The 14,828-nt window shown below is 35.8% G+C and overlaps 1 protein-coding gene across 1 annotated transcript in view; it reads left to right on the top strand.

Moving 5' to 3' along the window:
• The window catches only part of fhl3b (four and a half LIM domains 3b), a 51,304-nt gene that overhangs the window by 23,553 nt on the left and 12,923 nt on the right, over positions 1–14,828 (top strand). The window contains exons 2-3 of the mRNA XM_056479372.1: positions 5,463–5,680; positions 12,822–12,996. Coding sequence (XP_056335347.1) covers positions 5,525–5,680; positions 12,822–12,996 — 331 coding nt within the window. The 5' untranslated portion in view covers positions 5,463–5,524. The remainder of the gene's footprint in view (positions 1–5,462; positions 5,681–12,821; positions 12,997–14,828) is intronic.

The raw sequence follows: 14,828 nt of genomic DNA, 5'->3' as shown, positions 1-14,828 counted from the left end.
GTTTCTGACCCTTGTGGAGTTTTACATCTCATTAGATCCGCATGTTCTGCCATTACAGAGACTCCCACGGAGATAAAATACAGACGTTTGTTTTAAAGGGATAGTTCACCCAAAAGTGAAAATTGTGTTATCATTTACTCAACCTCAGGTTATTTCAATCTTGTATGAAACGTCTTTGTTCTGCTGAACACCAAGGAAAATATTTGGAAGAATGTCAGCAGCCAAACATATCTCGCCCATCAAATCCCAAATATTTATATTTCCAGCAACAGTATGAGAGTCAATGGGTTGCAAGATGTCAAGTGCTAGTTCAAATGAAATGGCTCCTTTAACAAGGAAAAAAACAACATTTAAATTAAGATTTTAATTTACACTCTAAAATATATTCTTTAATGAACAGGTTTCGTATTTTGTGATTCACATTTGTTCTATTTACGGTTTTGAATTGCATTATGGGACCCTGATCTCTGTTCTGTCAACTTTTTGGATGTAGAAAAATCAGCTGTGCAGTTTAGCAAAGTTACAAATGATAATAATATAGATAAAATTAAAGGGAATGCTTAAGTTTCTGACCCTTTAGTTTTACATCTCATTAGATCCTCGTGTTCTGCCATTACAGAGACTCCCACAAAGCATGCCAGAAAGATGCAGAGAGATAAAATACAGACGTTTATTTTAAAGGGACAGTTCACCCAAAAGTGAAAATTCTGTCATCGTTTACTCAACCTCAGGTTGTTTCAGTTCTGTATGAAATGTTTTTGTTCTGCTGAACACCAAGGAAAATATCTGGAAGAATGTCAGCAACCAAACAGATCTTGCCCATCAAATCCCATAGTACTTATTTTTTTCCAGCTACAATATGGGAGTCAATGGGTTGCAAGACGTCTAGTGCAAGTTCAAATGAAACGGCTTCTTTAACAAGGAAAAATAAATACATTTAAATTAAGATTTTAATTTACACTGTTCTTTAATGAACAGGTTAGGCATTTCGTGATTTATTGTTTTTTTTTTCAGTTGATTTATAGCTTTGAATTGCATTACGGGACCTTGATCTCTGTTCTGCTGACTTTTTGGATGTAAAAAATTCAGCTGTGCAGTTTAACAAAGTGACTTATATTGACATTCTAGTAGTTTAAAACAAAATATTACACACACACACACACATATATATATATATATATATATATATATATATATATATATAATTAAAGGGGACCTATTAAGCCTCTTTTTACAAGATGTTAAATAAGTCTCTGATGTCCCTAGAGTGTGTATGTGAAGTTACATGTCAAAATATCACACAAATAATGTTTTATAGTTTTTTGAAACTGACCCTTTAAGGCTTTTATCCTAATTGTGCCATATTGGTGACTGTCGCTTTAAAGTCAAATGAGATTGTGCTTTTTTCAAAAATAGGGCGGAGCTACAAATGCCTATGTGTCAGCATAGTTTCAGATTCAAAACAAGACTGACGTATGCTAATGACTGTTGTATGCTTATAAGGGAGAGACGGTCACTAGTGGGCGGGGCTTTCCGCCTCTGATGACAGACCAAGAGAAAATGTCAAAGTGTTACTGTAGACTGTTTTTATCAAGTGTGATTATAAAAAATTAAATTAATAAATTTGTATGATTAAAAGCTGGTTATATTCACAGACTGTTGTCACACATTTGTGTTTAAACCTCTTACAAATGTGATTTGCATAATAGGTCCCATTTAAAACTTTAAAATAACAAGAAAAATGTTATTACCATGTTTTTGTAGTGTAATTAACAACACCAACCCAGAAAATACATCACTTTAAACTAGTAAAAGTCAATAAAAGACACCAAAAAATACATATTACAGTATAGTTTATCTGTGAATTGATAGGACAATTGAATTGTTGTGGATTGCTATTGGCCGATCGCATGTGATTGACAGGTTGATCCCACCCTCATGCTAATAAACACCAATCAGAGAGAAGATGTTGTTGAGGAGGGAGGGGAAGTTTTTACCGTGTCCACTGCTAATATTGGCACCCTGGTAAATAGGAGCAAAGGTCTTTATTGTTTATCCTGTTGATCCTTTGCTTAAAATATAGCAAAAAAGACTGAAGATAATTCTGAAGAGTTTGTTTTGGATAAGAGTACAAGCAATTTTTCTTGACACTCTTCCAATATATTTGCGGTGATGTCAATGACGTTCAATTGTAGATTGAAACTGTTGTGTTTGTTTAGTATTTTAATATTTTGGGCAAAAGGTCAAAAGGTTAAACCACACAATACATTTTTCACATCCTTCTGATGTGTTTCAATTAGACATGATGTGATGTGAAACATGTTTCATGTTTCAACAGATAACAGCCATTTTTTTTCTTCAGATTTTAATCAGTTAGCAATGATTAAAAAACCCTATCTATATTTTTAATCAATATTCTGCTTTACTCTGAAATATATCACATTACAACAATACAAGAAGGGGAGATTTGTTGCGTTTTCAGTGTGGGAATCCGTTTATTCTCACGCTCTGTCCGTGTACTGCAGTCATGATCACACATTTAACAAACACACACACATATATATATATATAAAACATGACCGCTTGTTTCCCCACTGGATCCCGGTGACCGTCTTCTCCATTTAATCACAGAGAATGGACTAGACTCAGATCCCCAGAGTATCTTTTGGCAGACTCTTTCGCTCTCTGTCCCTCTTTCCTTCTCTCTCGACGCACACTGGGTTTATAATTTACTCCAGTCGTTTAATTAAAGAAAACTTCAGGCCTACTGTGATGAAAGATTTACATAGATTGTGATTACAGAGAGCATAAACTGCTCTGCGCTTCTGTCAGATGTAGACCGATTTTCGTCAGAACGGCTAACCGCTAGTCGGCCACTGTTAAATAAACAAAAAAACAAACCTAAAATTGTAAGACAACTTGCTGCAGAGCTTTTTGAGTTGACTCAACTTGAATAGAGTCAAGTGCAGTACACTAAAAAAGGCTGGATCAATCGATTTGTGTTGAGACAACATGAAGGAATTAAGCTAACTTATTAGTTTTTACAAATTTAAGTCAATTAAACACATAAAACAAATAATTTGTCCCAAAAGCTCAAGAATTGTGTTGTTTCAGCTCATTTTATTCAATTCATCTTTATTTCTATAGCGCTTTTACAGTGATGATTGTGTCAAAGCAGCTTAACAGAGAAGTTCTAGTAAATTGAAACTGTGTCAGTCCAGATTTCAGAGTTGATGTTCAGTTTAGTTCAGTTTTTCACTGCTAAAGTCCAAACACTGAAGAGCAAATCCATGATTCGCAGCTCCACAAGTCCCAAAACCAAGCAAGCCAGTGGCGAGGAACAAACTTCACCAATTGACAAAAGTGAAGGAAAAAAAAACCTTGAGAGAAACCAGGGTTAGTCAGGCACAACTGTTTCTCCTCTGATCAAACTTCTTGTGCAGAGCTTTAGTCTAGGCACCAGAGGCTGGAGAATGCTGGACATCTGTTGTGGAGAATAGGACTGTGCGATTTGGGAAAACTATTTGACAGATATTGCGATTGTGATTTGATTTACGATTAAATTCAAGCTTCAAGCTGATTTTAATTTAATTCAGACTTGAGCTCAACAATCTGTTAGCCGTGGCAACAATTCTGCGACAGCTTTTAAAATTGACCTTGATTTGTTTGGTGTCTGTGATTTTGAAACCAAAATATTCCCATATTACAAATGCAGTTTTTATTTTGTATTAATTTGTCTATTAATGCTTCTAAAGCAGCAGACGCCATAATCCTACTTGTCAGTTTTTAATTTTTTTAATTGTGGGCGTAGGTCAGTTGCGCAATTCTGATTGGGCAGAACGAAAGTGTGCTCACTCAGTTGGCTAGTTATAAAGCCCCACTCAGATCACATGATTTCAGCACAATTTCCTTGATGTAGGGTGTGGCGGGGAGTCGTAAACGACAAATGGACATCTTGACAAGATTCAATTGCTTCTTCTTGTGAAAAAAAGAGACCAACCAATATCATGTCTGCGATGTTTCATTTTCTGAAGCATAGTGGACCGGTTTTGAAGCACTTCACCTCAGATGTTATTCGTTATTCTTGTTTACATATACAGTTTAAGTCAGAATTATTAGCCCCCCTGTTTATTATTTCTGTTTAACGAAGATTTTTTTCAACACATTTCTAATCATAATAGTTTTAATAACTCATTTCTAGTAACTGACCTTTGTCATGATGACAGTAAATAATATTAGACTAGATATTTTTCAAGACACTTCTATACAGCTTAAAGTGACATTTAAAGGCTTAACTAGGTTAATTAGGTTAACTAGGCAGGTTAGGGGAATTAGAAAAGTTATTGTATAACGATGGTTTGTTTTGTAGACTATCGAAAAAATATCTAGCTTAAAGTGGCTAATAATTTTGACCTTAAAATGGTGTTGAAAAAATTAAAAACTGCTTTTATTCTAGTCGAAAAAAAAAAAAACTAAGACTTTCTCCAGAAGAAAAAAAACATTATTAGACATACTGTGAACATTTCCTTGCTCTGTTAAACATCATTTCGGAAATATGTAAAAAATAAAAAATTCAAAGGGGGGCTAATAATTCTGACTTCAAATGTATATTTTATATTACAGCCTCTTGCGATCAAATAATCGCAACATTTCAAATTTCGATTTCGATTAATCGCACAGTCCTAGTGGAAAAGCTGCAGGTGTGAGTAGGTCACCGGCGGGTGTACTGGCTGGCCAACAGGATCATTGTGAAGACTCGTCTGTCACTGGAATCTCCATGACCGCCATAGTATCTGCTCAGGATACGGCCTGGTCCAAAATTACAGATACCTCTAGAAGTCCTCTAAGGTTGGCATCATCTCTTCACAGGTCTTGGATCACATCAATGGCACTGCACAGTCTCTAGAGGCCTCAGGATGTGTATCCCAAAGTGGAAATAGAGTATAAGGCAATTAAATAAGTAGTTTCGACAATCAGCAAACTTCATTTTCTTGAGTCCACTCAAAAAAAAGCCTTACAATTTTAAGTTGAGTCAACTTTTTTGTTTTACAGTGAGTATAATGTTATTTCGGTGTCATGGTCTCACAGTGGGTAGCACGATTGCCTCACAGCAAGAGGGTCGCTGGTTCAAGCCCCGGCTGGGTCAAGTGGGCATTTCTGTGTGGAGTTTGCATGTTCTCACTGTGTTGGCGTGGGTTTCCTCCAGGTGCTCCGATTTCCCTCACAGTCCAAACACATGCGCTATAGGTGAATTGAATAAGCTAAATTGGCTGTAGTGTGTGAATGCAAGAGTGTATGGGTGTTTCCCAGTGTTGGGTTGTGGCTGGAAGGTCATCTGCTGTGTAAAACATATGCTGGATAAGTTGGTGGTTCATTCCACTGTGGCGACACCTGATTAATAAAGGTATTAAGTCAAAAAGAAAATGAATGAATAATGTTATTTCAATGTGTTTTTTCTCTAGGATTGGAGCACGTCTCGATCTTCTGGCTGTGCCGTGTGTGAGTTTGAGACGACCGGAGCGTCATGTCAGAGCCGTTTGACTGTGAAAGCTGTAAAGAGTCTCTGTACGGGCAAAAATACATCCAGGTGGATGACGTCCCTCACTGCGTGCCTTGCTATGACCGGCTGCATGCTAACACCTGCCACGAGTGCAAAGAGCTGATCGAACACAACTCACGGGTAAGGTTTTAAAATACATATGAAATCGAAACTAACCATATGGATTTTGTTAGCTCACATTGCTAGTTTTGTGGTGAAAAATTCATTTGTGCATGTCATTAAGACAAACAAATGTTTGATTTGTAATCTAAGATTAAATCTTAGATTGTTTTGTTTTTTAAATTCTCTGATTAACTCAGCTGCCAGTTTTGACAGCAAACAGAAATGATGAGCAGGAGGTGTCTGTTAGGTTGTAATAACTCTCCCCAAGCCCCTCTCTAGATCTTTCTGAATGAAATGCCTACTTTACTACAGCCAATCAGCTTGCAGTAGAAAAAACAGGCCACGCCCACCGTTTTCTCATTTAATATTCCGTTTCTCTACGAACTGCGTCACAATATTAAAAAATGGTCGCAGCTTTTGGTTCATGTGGACTTTAAAGGTCTCTTGAAGCATTTTGAAATGTGCATTTTGTATTCAATGTTTGACGATCTCAACTGAAACATGAAGAGAGGGCGGGACATAAAGTAGCTTCACCCATTTTTTTAAAAACAGCCAATAGCGTTTGGTTTTAATTACAGCTCTGCGAGTGAGAATTGTTGAGCTCAAGCGTATCAAATGAAAAGCAAACGAGAAGCGTCTTGAAGGGGGCGGGGCATGGCAGATACTAAAGAGCATTTGATTGGTCAGAAGATTTGATGAGAAACTTAAGTATGAGGTGATTTATTTTTATTTATTTTATTTACTTATTTAACAAGGAAAGTCCCACTAAGATACAGTATCTATTCTACCACGAGTCCTGGTCAAGACAGTCAGCATAGGACAGGGATGGGCAAACTCGATCCTGGAGGGCCGGTGTCTCTGCATAGTTTTGCTCCAACCCTAATCAAACACACCTGCTTGTAGCTTTCTAGTGATCTTAAAGACACTAATTAGGGTGTTCAGGTGTGTTTGATTAGTGTTGGAGCAAAACTCTGCAGGGACACTGGCCCTCGAGGATCGAGTTTGCCCATGCCTGGCATAGGACAAAGTTACAAAGAAATACAAATCACAACACAAAAATAATGTAATCCATAATCAATAATTAAAACATGTGCACAGTTCTAAATAGAGGGACTTTAAAATATTTTTAAATATAGCGATAGATGGTACAGATTCCAATATATCTCTTATATTAAAGAGCCCATATTGTTTTACCGGATTCGGCACTTTATATTTGGTGATGTATCGTATCGACGTTGATGCGTTCAGGCAAAAGATCCGAACAAAACACGATTCATTTATTCGTCTCTGAGTTGACTATTTCGTTAAAGAATCAATAGCTTGGTGCTGTCACGGTTGATGATGTATGCGCTCTTTCTGTCATGTCACGTGGGATTGTTTAGTATTTCTGTTGTGTGTTGTGATCATGTGACTCACTAACTAGGATCAGCTGGTCTGTCTTCAGCCCAGCTGTTGGCACTTAGCTTCTTCTATTTAAGAAGCGTTGTTACGTGCTTCATTGTCAGTTCGTTACACTTGTTCATGGTTTCTCTGTGTCTTGTCAGGAACCTCGATCTAATTCCCTTTTGGACTCTCGGTTACCCCGATTCAGCTACTTCCTTTTCCGATGCTGGATGCTTTTGTGTTGCTGCTCGCTGAGCATTCCTGATTCATATACATTAAAATTTACTTGCAATTGGATCCATCTGACTAGTGTGTCTTCCTGAACGTTACAGGTGCACTTTTAGATTTAAACCTCAGCTGGATGTTTTCATTCACTTCAAGAGTTCACACTTAGCTGATGATTAATTATAAGCTTGTTTGGCATGCTGTCCCGGGAGAGAGCCCTGAGCTCATAAGATCCTCGAGCCCGGGGCTCCCTCCCGTTGCAAGGCGAGAGGGGAGTTTGAGCTCAGGTAGATCTCGAGAACTCCCCCGCTGTAATAACCAATGAACAGCCAGTGATTGCTCTTGAGAGATAACCATTTACTAGGAGCATGTCTATAGTGCCGGTCTGGATTAGTCAATTAACTTATGTTGCATGTTTTTTGGACGGTGGGAGGAAACCGGGAAACCCGGGGGAAACCCATGTGAGCACGGGGAGAAAATGCAAACTCCGCACAGAAATGTCTGCTGGTTTGGTAAAGCCTAGAACCAGAGACGTTCTTGCTGTGAGGCAACAGTGCTAAGCACTGGGCCACCGTGTCACCCATCTAGGAAGGAGGAGGAGTAGGGGTGGATGGGGGGATTCTTCAAAACGAAGATAGCGGTGGTACGTAACCCAGGGTATTTATAGTAGCTTAGGAGTCGTCTGATTGGTGCATGGAGAATTGGATAATGCGGATCCAGCCGCTAGCAATCATAAGCACGTGATCCTCTCGAAATTTGTTTATAACTAAACCTCACATAGTACTGTGATACACACTGCATAGAAGGTCGTTTTCAAAAACCCATTATAGGGGCTCTTTAATATATATAGATTTGATGGCTTTTATATTATAGGTGGATCTTTATATGATCACTACTATTTACACAAAAGAAATGCTGAATCGCTAAAAGCCAAACAGGATAAAGTGTTGGCTCACCTAAACAATGGGTTAAATTTGTTCCTGCGAATTTAATTTAAAAAAATTAATTAACCCTGCAGTTGATTTTGTCCATATTTCATCCAATGTCAAGCTGAAATAACCCAGCATAGTTTAGATCGTGTGATTTTGCTGTTTGTTCACACTTTAATTTGTGAGAAGGATTAAGTTAACCTAATTCATTTGTGTTGGGTCAACATGAAGGAATTGCGTGGAATCCTGCATTTTTTGCAGTGTGTGTAAACTCTAGGTAAATGCTAGGTTGTCATAACCTAATATTGAGTTAAATGTGGGCATACCCAACAATTAGGTTAAAAAGTGTCCCAAATGAACCCAACATTGGGGTTGTCCATTCTTGACGAAGTTTTGGGGTACAACAACCTACCATTTTTAGGGTGTATGTATGAATTAACTTGTTTTTTATTTAATACTAGTACCATCCCATATGAATTTCAGTACATATGTATATTTCAAAATACCCTCGATCACTTTCTGCATGATCAACATTATCCCCACAGATGTATTTGGATTAATTATGTGTGTTCATGTGTTTTATGACTGTTCTTCAGTCGAGTTTACGCACAAATTCAGCTCATAAATTCCACATTTACAGTACATGTGCGTATTACTGGTCATGGTCACGCGTGACAGAGCGGTGAAGCAGAAGGCCAATGTAAACACAGCACTTACTGGTCCACTGGGAGAAATGCACACTACATAAACACTAATACTCGCTCGCTCACTCCTTTTGTGTTTTTCTCTCTCTTCCTCCATCAGTCATCCGGAGACGTGATGATTTGTGGGTCAATTCTGGGTCATTTGGCTAAAAAGGCATCATTTATTATCAGAGAGGTTTAACAGTTGAGTTTGAACTGAATCAGTGACTCTGAATCACTCAGGAAGCATTGTCGGGTTTGGTGCATTATATTATTTCATAATTTTGAGTTTTGGCACTGTTTGTTTGGGTAATTTTCATTTTGGTTTAAAACTGACAAACTTTTTAAACTGAAAGAGCTTCAGTCTAATCTAATTTAAAATCATTCAGTTTTAATTTGATTCATTTTGATTTGACCAGCCTTTTAAATACCACAGCGGATGAGTTTCAGTACCATGATATTTAAGTATTCATATGTGTATCTAGTTCCTATAAATGTATACACACACCAACACATTAATAAATATACTTACACATATAGTGGTAAATTGTTCTTATCTTTGTATCTTCGTATCTATGTTTGTATCTTTTCATTCAGTATCTATATTTTTTGTTGTATCTATATTTTGATTCAGTATCTATATCTTGATTCAGTTTTTATATTTTGATTCAATATCTATATATTCTGATTCAGTATCTACATATCTAGATTCAATTTTATTTTTTGATTCAGTTACTATATTTTGATTCAGTATCTATCTATCTATCTATCTATCTATCTATCTATCTATCTATCTATCTATCTATCTATCTATCTATCTATCTATCTATCTATCTATACACACATTTTGATTCAGTGTCTATATATTTTGTTTAGTATTTATATCGTGATTCGGTTTCTATATCGTGATTCAGTATCAATTTATTTTGATTCAGTATCTATATACAGTGTTTTGATTCAGTATCTATATATTTTAATTCAGTATCTATATATTTTGATTCACTATATATATATATAACTTTGATTCAGTTTCTATACATTTTGTGGAGTATTTATATCTTGATTCAGTTTCTATATTTTGATTCAGTTTCTATATTTTGATTCAGTATTGATATAGTTTGATTCAGTATCTATATTTTGATTCACTATCAATATCTTGATTTAGTTTCTATATTTTGATTCAGTATCTACATATGTTGATTCAGTATATATTTTGTATAGTATTTATATTTTGATTCGGTATCTATATTTTGATTCCATATCTATATATTTTCATTCAGTATCTACATATGTTGATTCAGTATCTATATATTTTAATTCAGTGTCTATATATTTTGTATAGTATTTATATTTTGAGTCAATAACTATATTTTGATTCAGTATCTACATATGTTGATTCAGTATCTATATATTTTAATTCAGTATCTATATACTTTGTGCAGTATTTATGTTTTGATTTAGCTTCAGTTTGATTAACATTTGATCCACTATATTTTGATTTGATTTAGTTCAGTATTGATTTGCTCTGATTTGATTCAGTTCAGGTTTTTCCTAAATTTGATTCACATAGTTGTTTTATTATGCCATTTCGAATTCAGTTTGACCCAGGTTTGATTTAATATGACTGAATATGATTGGCTTTGATCCACTTCAGTTTAGCTTTTGTGAAAAAGAGCGCACATCTCTAATATCAACAGAACTGAAGAGTCTGAGTTCTCACATCTTCACTGGAAGACCACGAGCGTCAAAGACAAATAGGAGGAGGTAAAACAGAAGCTTCTGGTCAGTGTTCAGCCTTCAAAGCCGTCTGATGTCTGAAAGCCTGGATCAGAGGCCAATAGTAAAGCATGTTTTCATTGCGTAAAGGTCTCACACCATTCCTTTCATGGTAGTGGATGTAACAAGGAGAACAGCAAGATCTGTTTTGCTTCAACATGCTTTCAGCTGCAGAACTTCCTGCACAACCAGCTGCATCACCTCATGTCAACTTGTGCTCGCTTTTACACCGACCTTTGACCCAAAGCTATGACATAACTGGGATTAAACTGAGTGAAATGCACATTCTGTAAACTGAAGTCCTGCCTGCAGTCACTACTTTATTTCTTCTGGTCTATGGTGATTGGCTAAAGTAGAAAATTAGTCTTTTGATTCCTGTCTGATCAAAATCGCACACAGAAAGTAAATCGCATCATACTGAACAATCTCAAGACATGGGCACTTTATAAATGCAGCAAACTGTTTAGAAGCATTAAAAATGTCCTAGATGTCCAAAATCTTTACTCGCAATGACCCAGAGACAGTTTATAGACTGCATGTCACTGATGAGAAAATGAAGGATGTCGACTGTATGATGACTGAAATCACCAAACAGCCTTAAATCACTTAATGGAACGAAAGAAGAATGGAAGCAATGGCCTAATGAAGAAAGGAACAAAAAAGTAATGGAAGGAAGGACTGAACGGAGGAAGGAAGAACCAAATTAATGAAAGCAAGACTCAAAGAAGGACTGAACAAACGAAGGAAGGAAAAAGTAACGGAGGAAGGAAAAAAGTAACGAAGGAAAGGAGGAAGTAACGAAGGAAGAAAGCAATGAAGCAAGCAAGAAAGTAAGGAAAGAAGAAAAAAAGGAACGAAGTAACGAACGACTCAACTAAAGAACAAAGTAACGAATGAACAAAGTAACGAATAAACTAAGCAATGAACGAATAAAAAATGAATGAATGAACTAACAAACGAACAAAGTAACGAATGAACGAGCAAAATAACGAATGAACGAAGTAATAAACAAATTAATGCACGAAGTAACGAACAAAGTAACGAACAAAGTAACGAACAAAGTAACGAACAAACGAAGTGACGAATGAATGAAGTAATAAACAAACGAACGAACAAATGAAGTAACGAATGAAGTAACAAATGAACAAAGTAACTAATGAAGACAGTAACGAATGACGTAAAAAACGAACAAAGTAACGAATGAACGAACGAAGTAACGAACAAACAAATGAACGAACGAAGTAATGAACGAAGTAATGAACAAAGTAACAAACAAGCGAAGTGATGAACGAACGAAGTAATAAACAAACGAACGAACAAATGAAGTAACGAATGAACACAGTAATGAAAGAACAAAGTAACGAATGAAGTAACAAACGAACAAAGTAACGAATGAATCAACGAAGTAACGAACAAACAAATGAACAAATGAAGTAACAAACTAACAAAGTAACGAGCGAAGTAACAAACGAACGAACAAACAAAGTAACTAACAAACAAAGTGACGAACGAACGAAGTAACAAAAATGAACAAATGAACGAAGTAACAAACGAAGTAATAAACGAAGTAATAAAGTAACGAACAAAGTAACAAATTAAGTAAATAGCAAACGAGCAAAGTATGAATGAACGAAAAAAATGAACAAATCAAGGAAGTAACAAACGAATGAACGAACAAAGTAACAAACGAAGTAACAAATGAACCTAATGAAGGAAGGAACAGAAGAATGAATGAATAAGTGAACAAATGAGGAGCAAATGAATGAATAAAAAACAAACAAATAAATGAATGAAGGAAGGAAGGACAGAATGAACAAACCAAGAAAGGAATAAAGGAAGATAACTGAATGGACTAAAGAATGTTACGTTTACACATCCCTGCACAGACAGCATGTAAACGCATTCACTTTTCACTTTTCATGTAATACCTACTACTCGTGAGTACTTTGAAAAGGTCTACTTTTTACTCATACTCTGAGTAATATTTACAAAAGATACTTTCACTCTACTTGCACTACATTTTTGGGCAAGTAATGGTACTTTTACTTGAGTATGATTTTTCAGTACTCTTTTCACCACATAGGGCTAATAATTTTATCCTCAACTGTACGTCTTATAAGTTTGTGTTCATGTGTCTCTCCTGTGCTGTGTGTGTGTGTTCAGGAGCTGTATCATGAGAACAGGCATTATCATGAGCAGTGTTTCCGCTGCTCGCGCTGCAGTCGATCACTGGCCGAAGAGTCCTTCACCTGTCAGGAAGATGCTCTGGTGTGTAACGAATGTTACTGCAATGAGTTTTCTTCTAATTGTGTGGCCTGCGGGAAGACTGTGATGCCAGGTAACCTTCACACAACCACGTATATGCTTGTATTTTATTTATATACACACACCTTTCGAAAGTTTGGGAGGAATTTTTTCTTCAGAAAGGATGACTTTAATCCAAAGTGCCAAAAAAAATTCAAAATATGATTCAGAATAAGTGTGTTATCTCCAATGAATTCTTAAAGCACATAGAAAATATATAATATACATAGATAATAATGGGTAAGGCTATTTATTTGATCAATTATTTACAGAAATATTTTATATTATAGTGCTTTTTAATGGAGAGATTTTCTAAACATTTTTAAAAATACAAACCAATTTAATAACTAATTAATTTTGTCTTTGTGTCTTTTGTGCTATGATGACAGTACATAATATTTTTGTTTTTTTGCAAGACACGAGTATTCAACTAAAAATGCAATTTAAAAGGCTATAGGCCAATAAAAAAAAATATTTGATAAGAGGGCTAATATTATTATAAATAACTATAATAGCTATAGAACGAAAAAAAACGACAACAAAAATTATAAATAATTTTTCGTTAACTGAAATAAAAATAAAAACGAGACTTTTTACAAAAACTAGAACTAACTGAAACTGTATTGTGCACATACAAAACTAACTGAAACAAACTAAAATTATAGCAAAAACATCCTTCGTTAAGTAATAAACAAATTAATGAACGAAGTAACGAACAAAGTAACGAACAAGCAAAGTGACATATAAATGAAGTAATAAACAAACGAATGAACAAATGAAGTAACGAATGAAGTAACAAACGAACAAAGTAACGAATGAAGACAGTAATGAATGACGTAACAAACGAACAAAGTAACGAATGAACGAACGAAGTAACGAACAAACAATTGAACGAACGAAGTATTGAACTAAGTAACGAACGAAGTAACTAACAAAGTAACTAACAAAGTAACTAACAAAGTAACTAACAAAGTAACTAACAAAGTAACTAACAAAGTAACAAACAAAGTAACGAACAAAGTAAAGAACAAAGTAACGAACAAGCGAAGTGATGAACAAACGAAGTAATAAAAAAGGTCATGTGATTTTGTTATAAGAGATCATGTGATGATAAAAATGTGTGTGAATGGACAAACCAGCAGGCTGAGCACACTGTAAACCATCTGAACTGTTGTTTTGGTCATTCTAAAACGCCTTAACCGATTAAGTATTAGTGTTATTATATCACTAATGACCTCCAGAATCAAGAGCACCTGTGCTCCGCGTCTGACACCTTCAAACGCCACTTGCGTCTTCTGAGGTGCAAGTCATTTATTAGATGAAGAAAAGATTGACGCAGCTTCTCCTACTGCAGCAAATTCAGTTTTTACTGTTGATATTTGGCGCCAGTTAATCAGGAAGTGACGATTTTGTTTGCTTTGACTCGTTGGATGGAAACGCTGCATTATTCGCACGTCTTTTATGTGATAATCTAGTTTTGCGCATAAAGTTCATTCGCATTTTTGGATGGAAACATAGCTTGTGTGAGCATATTTTTAGTATTTATCCTGTATTTATTCTTGTTATTTTATTTATCCCAGAAAACTCCCGTATTTTCATTACTCAGTATTAATCCACACAGCGGCAAAAGCTGAACTATTCTAAAACTTGTCCACCGCACAAGTGTAGGAACAGCTGACGGTGGGCATAGCAATGACAAACGGCAGGGGAAAGCAAGCTCACAAACGCATTTAAATCAGTATAGAAAGCGGCTCGCGTCGCATTTTCAACGTGGCATTAGACGAGATATGAGAATATCAAGAGTTAACCAGATACACTACAAGCGGTTACAAGTAACAAAACACAATTAAATACATAATTTGCAAG

The sequence above is a fragment of the Danio aesculapii genome, chromosome 19, assembly GCF_903798145.1.
Source record: "Danio aesculapii chromosome 19, fDanAes4.1, whole genome shotgun sequence".
Classification (NCBI taxonomy): domain Eukaryota; kingdom Metazoa; phylum Chordata; class Actinopteri; order Cypriniformes; family Danionidae; genus Danio; species Danio aesculapii.
The sequence above is the reverse complement of the archived record's forward strand: the minus strand, read 5'-3'. Positions and strand labels throughout refer to the sequence as shown.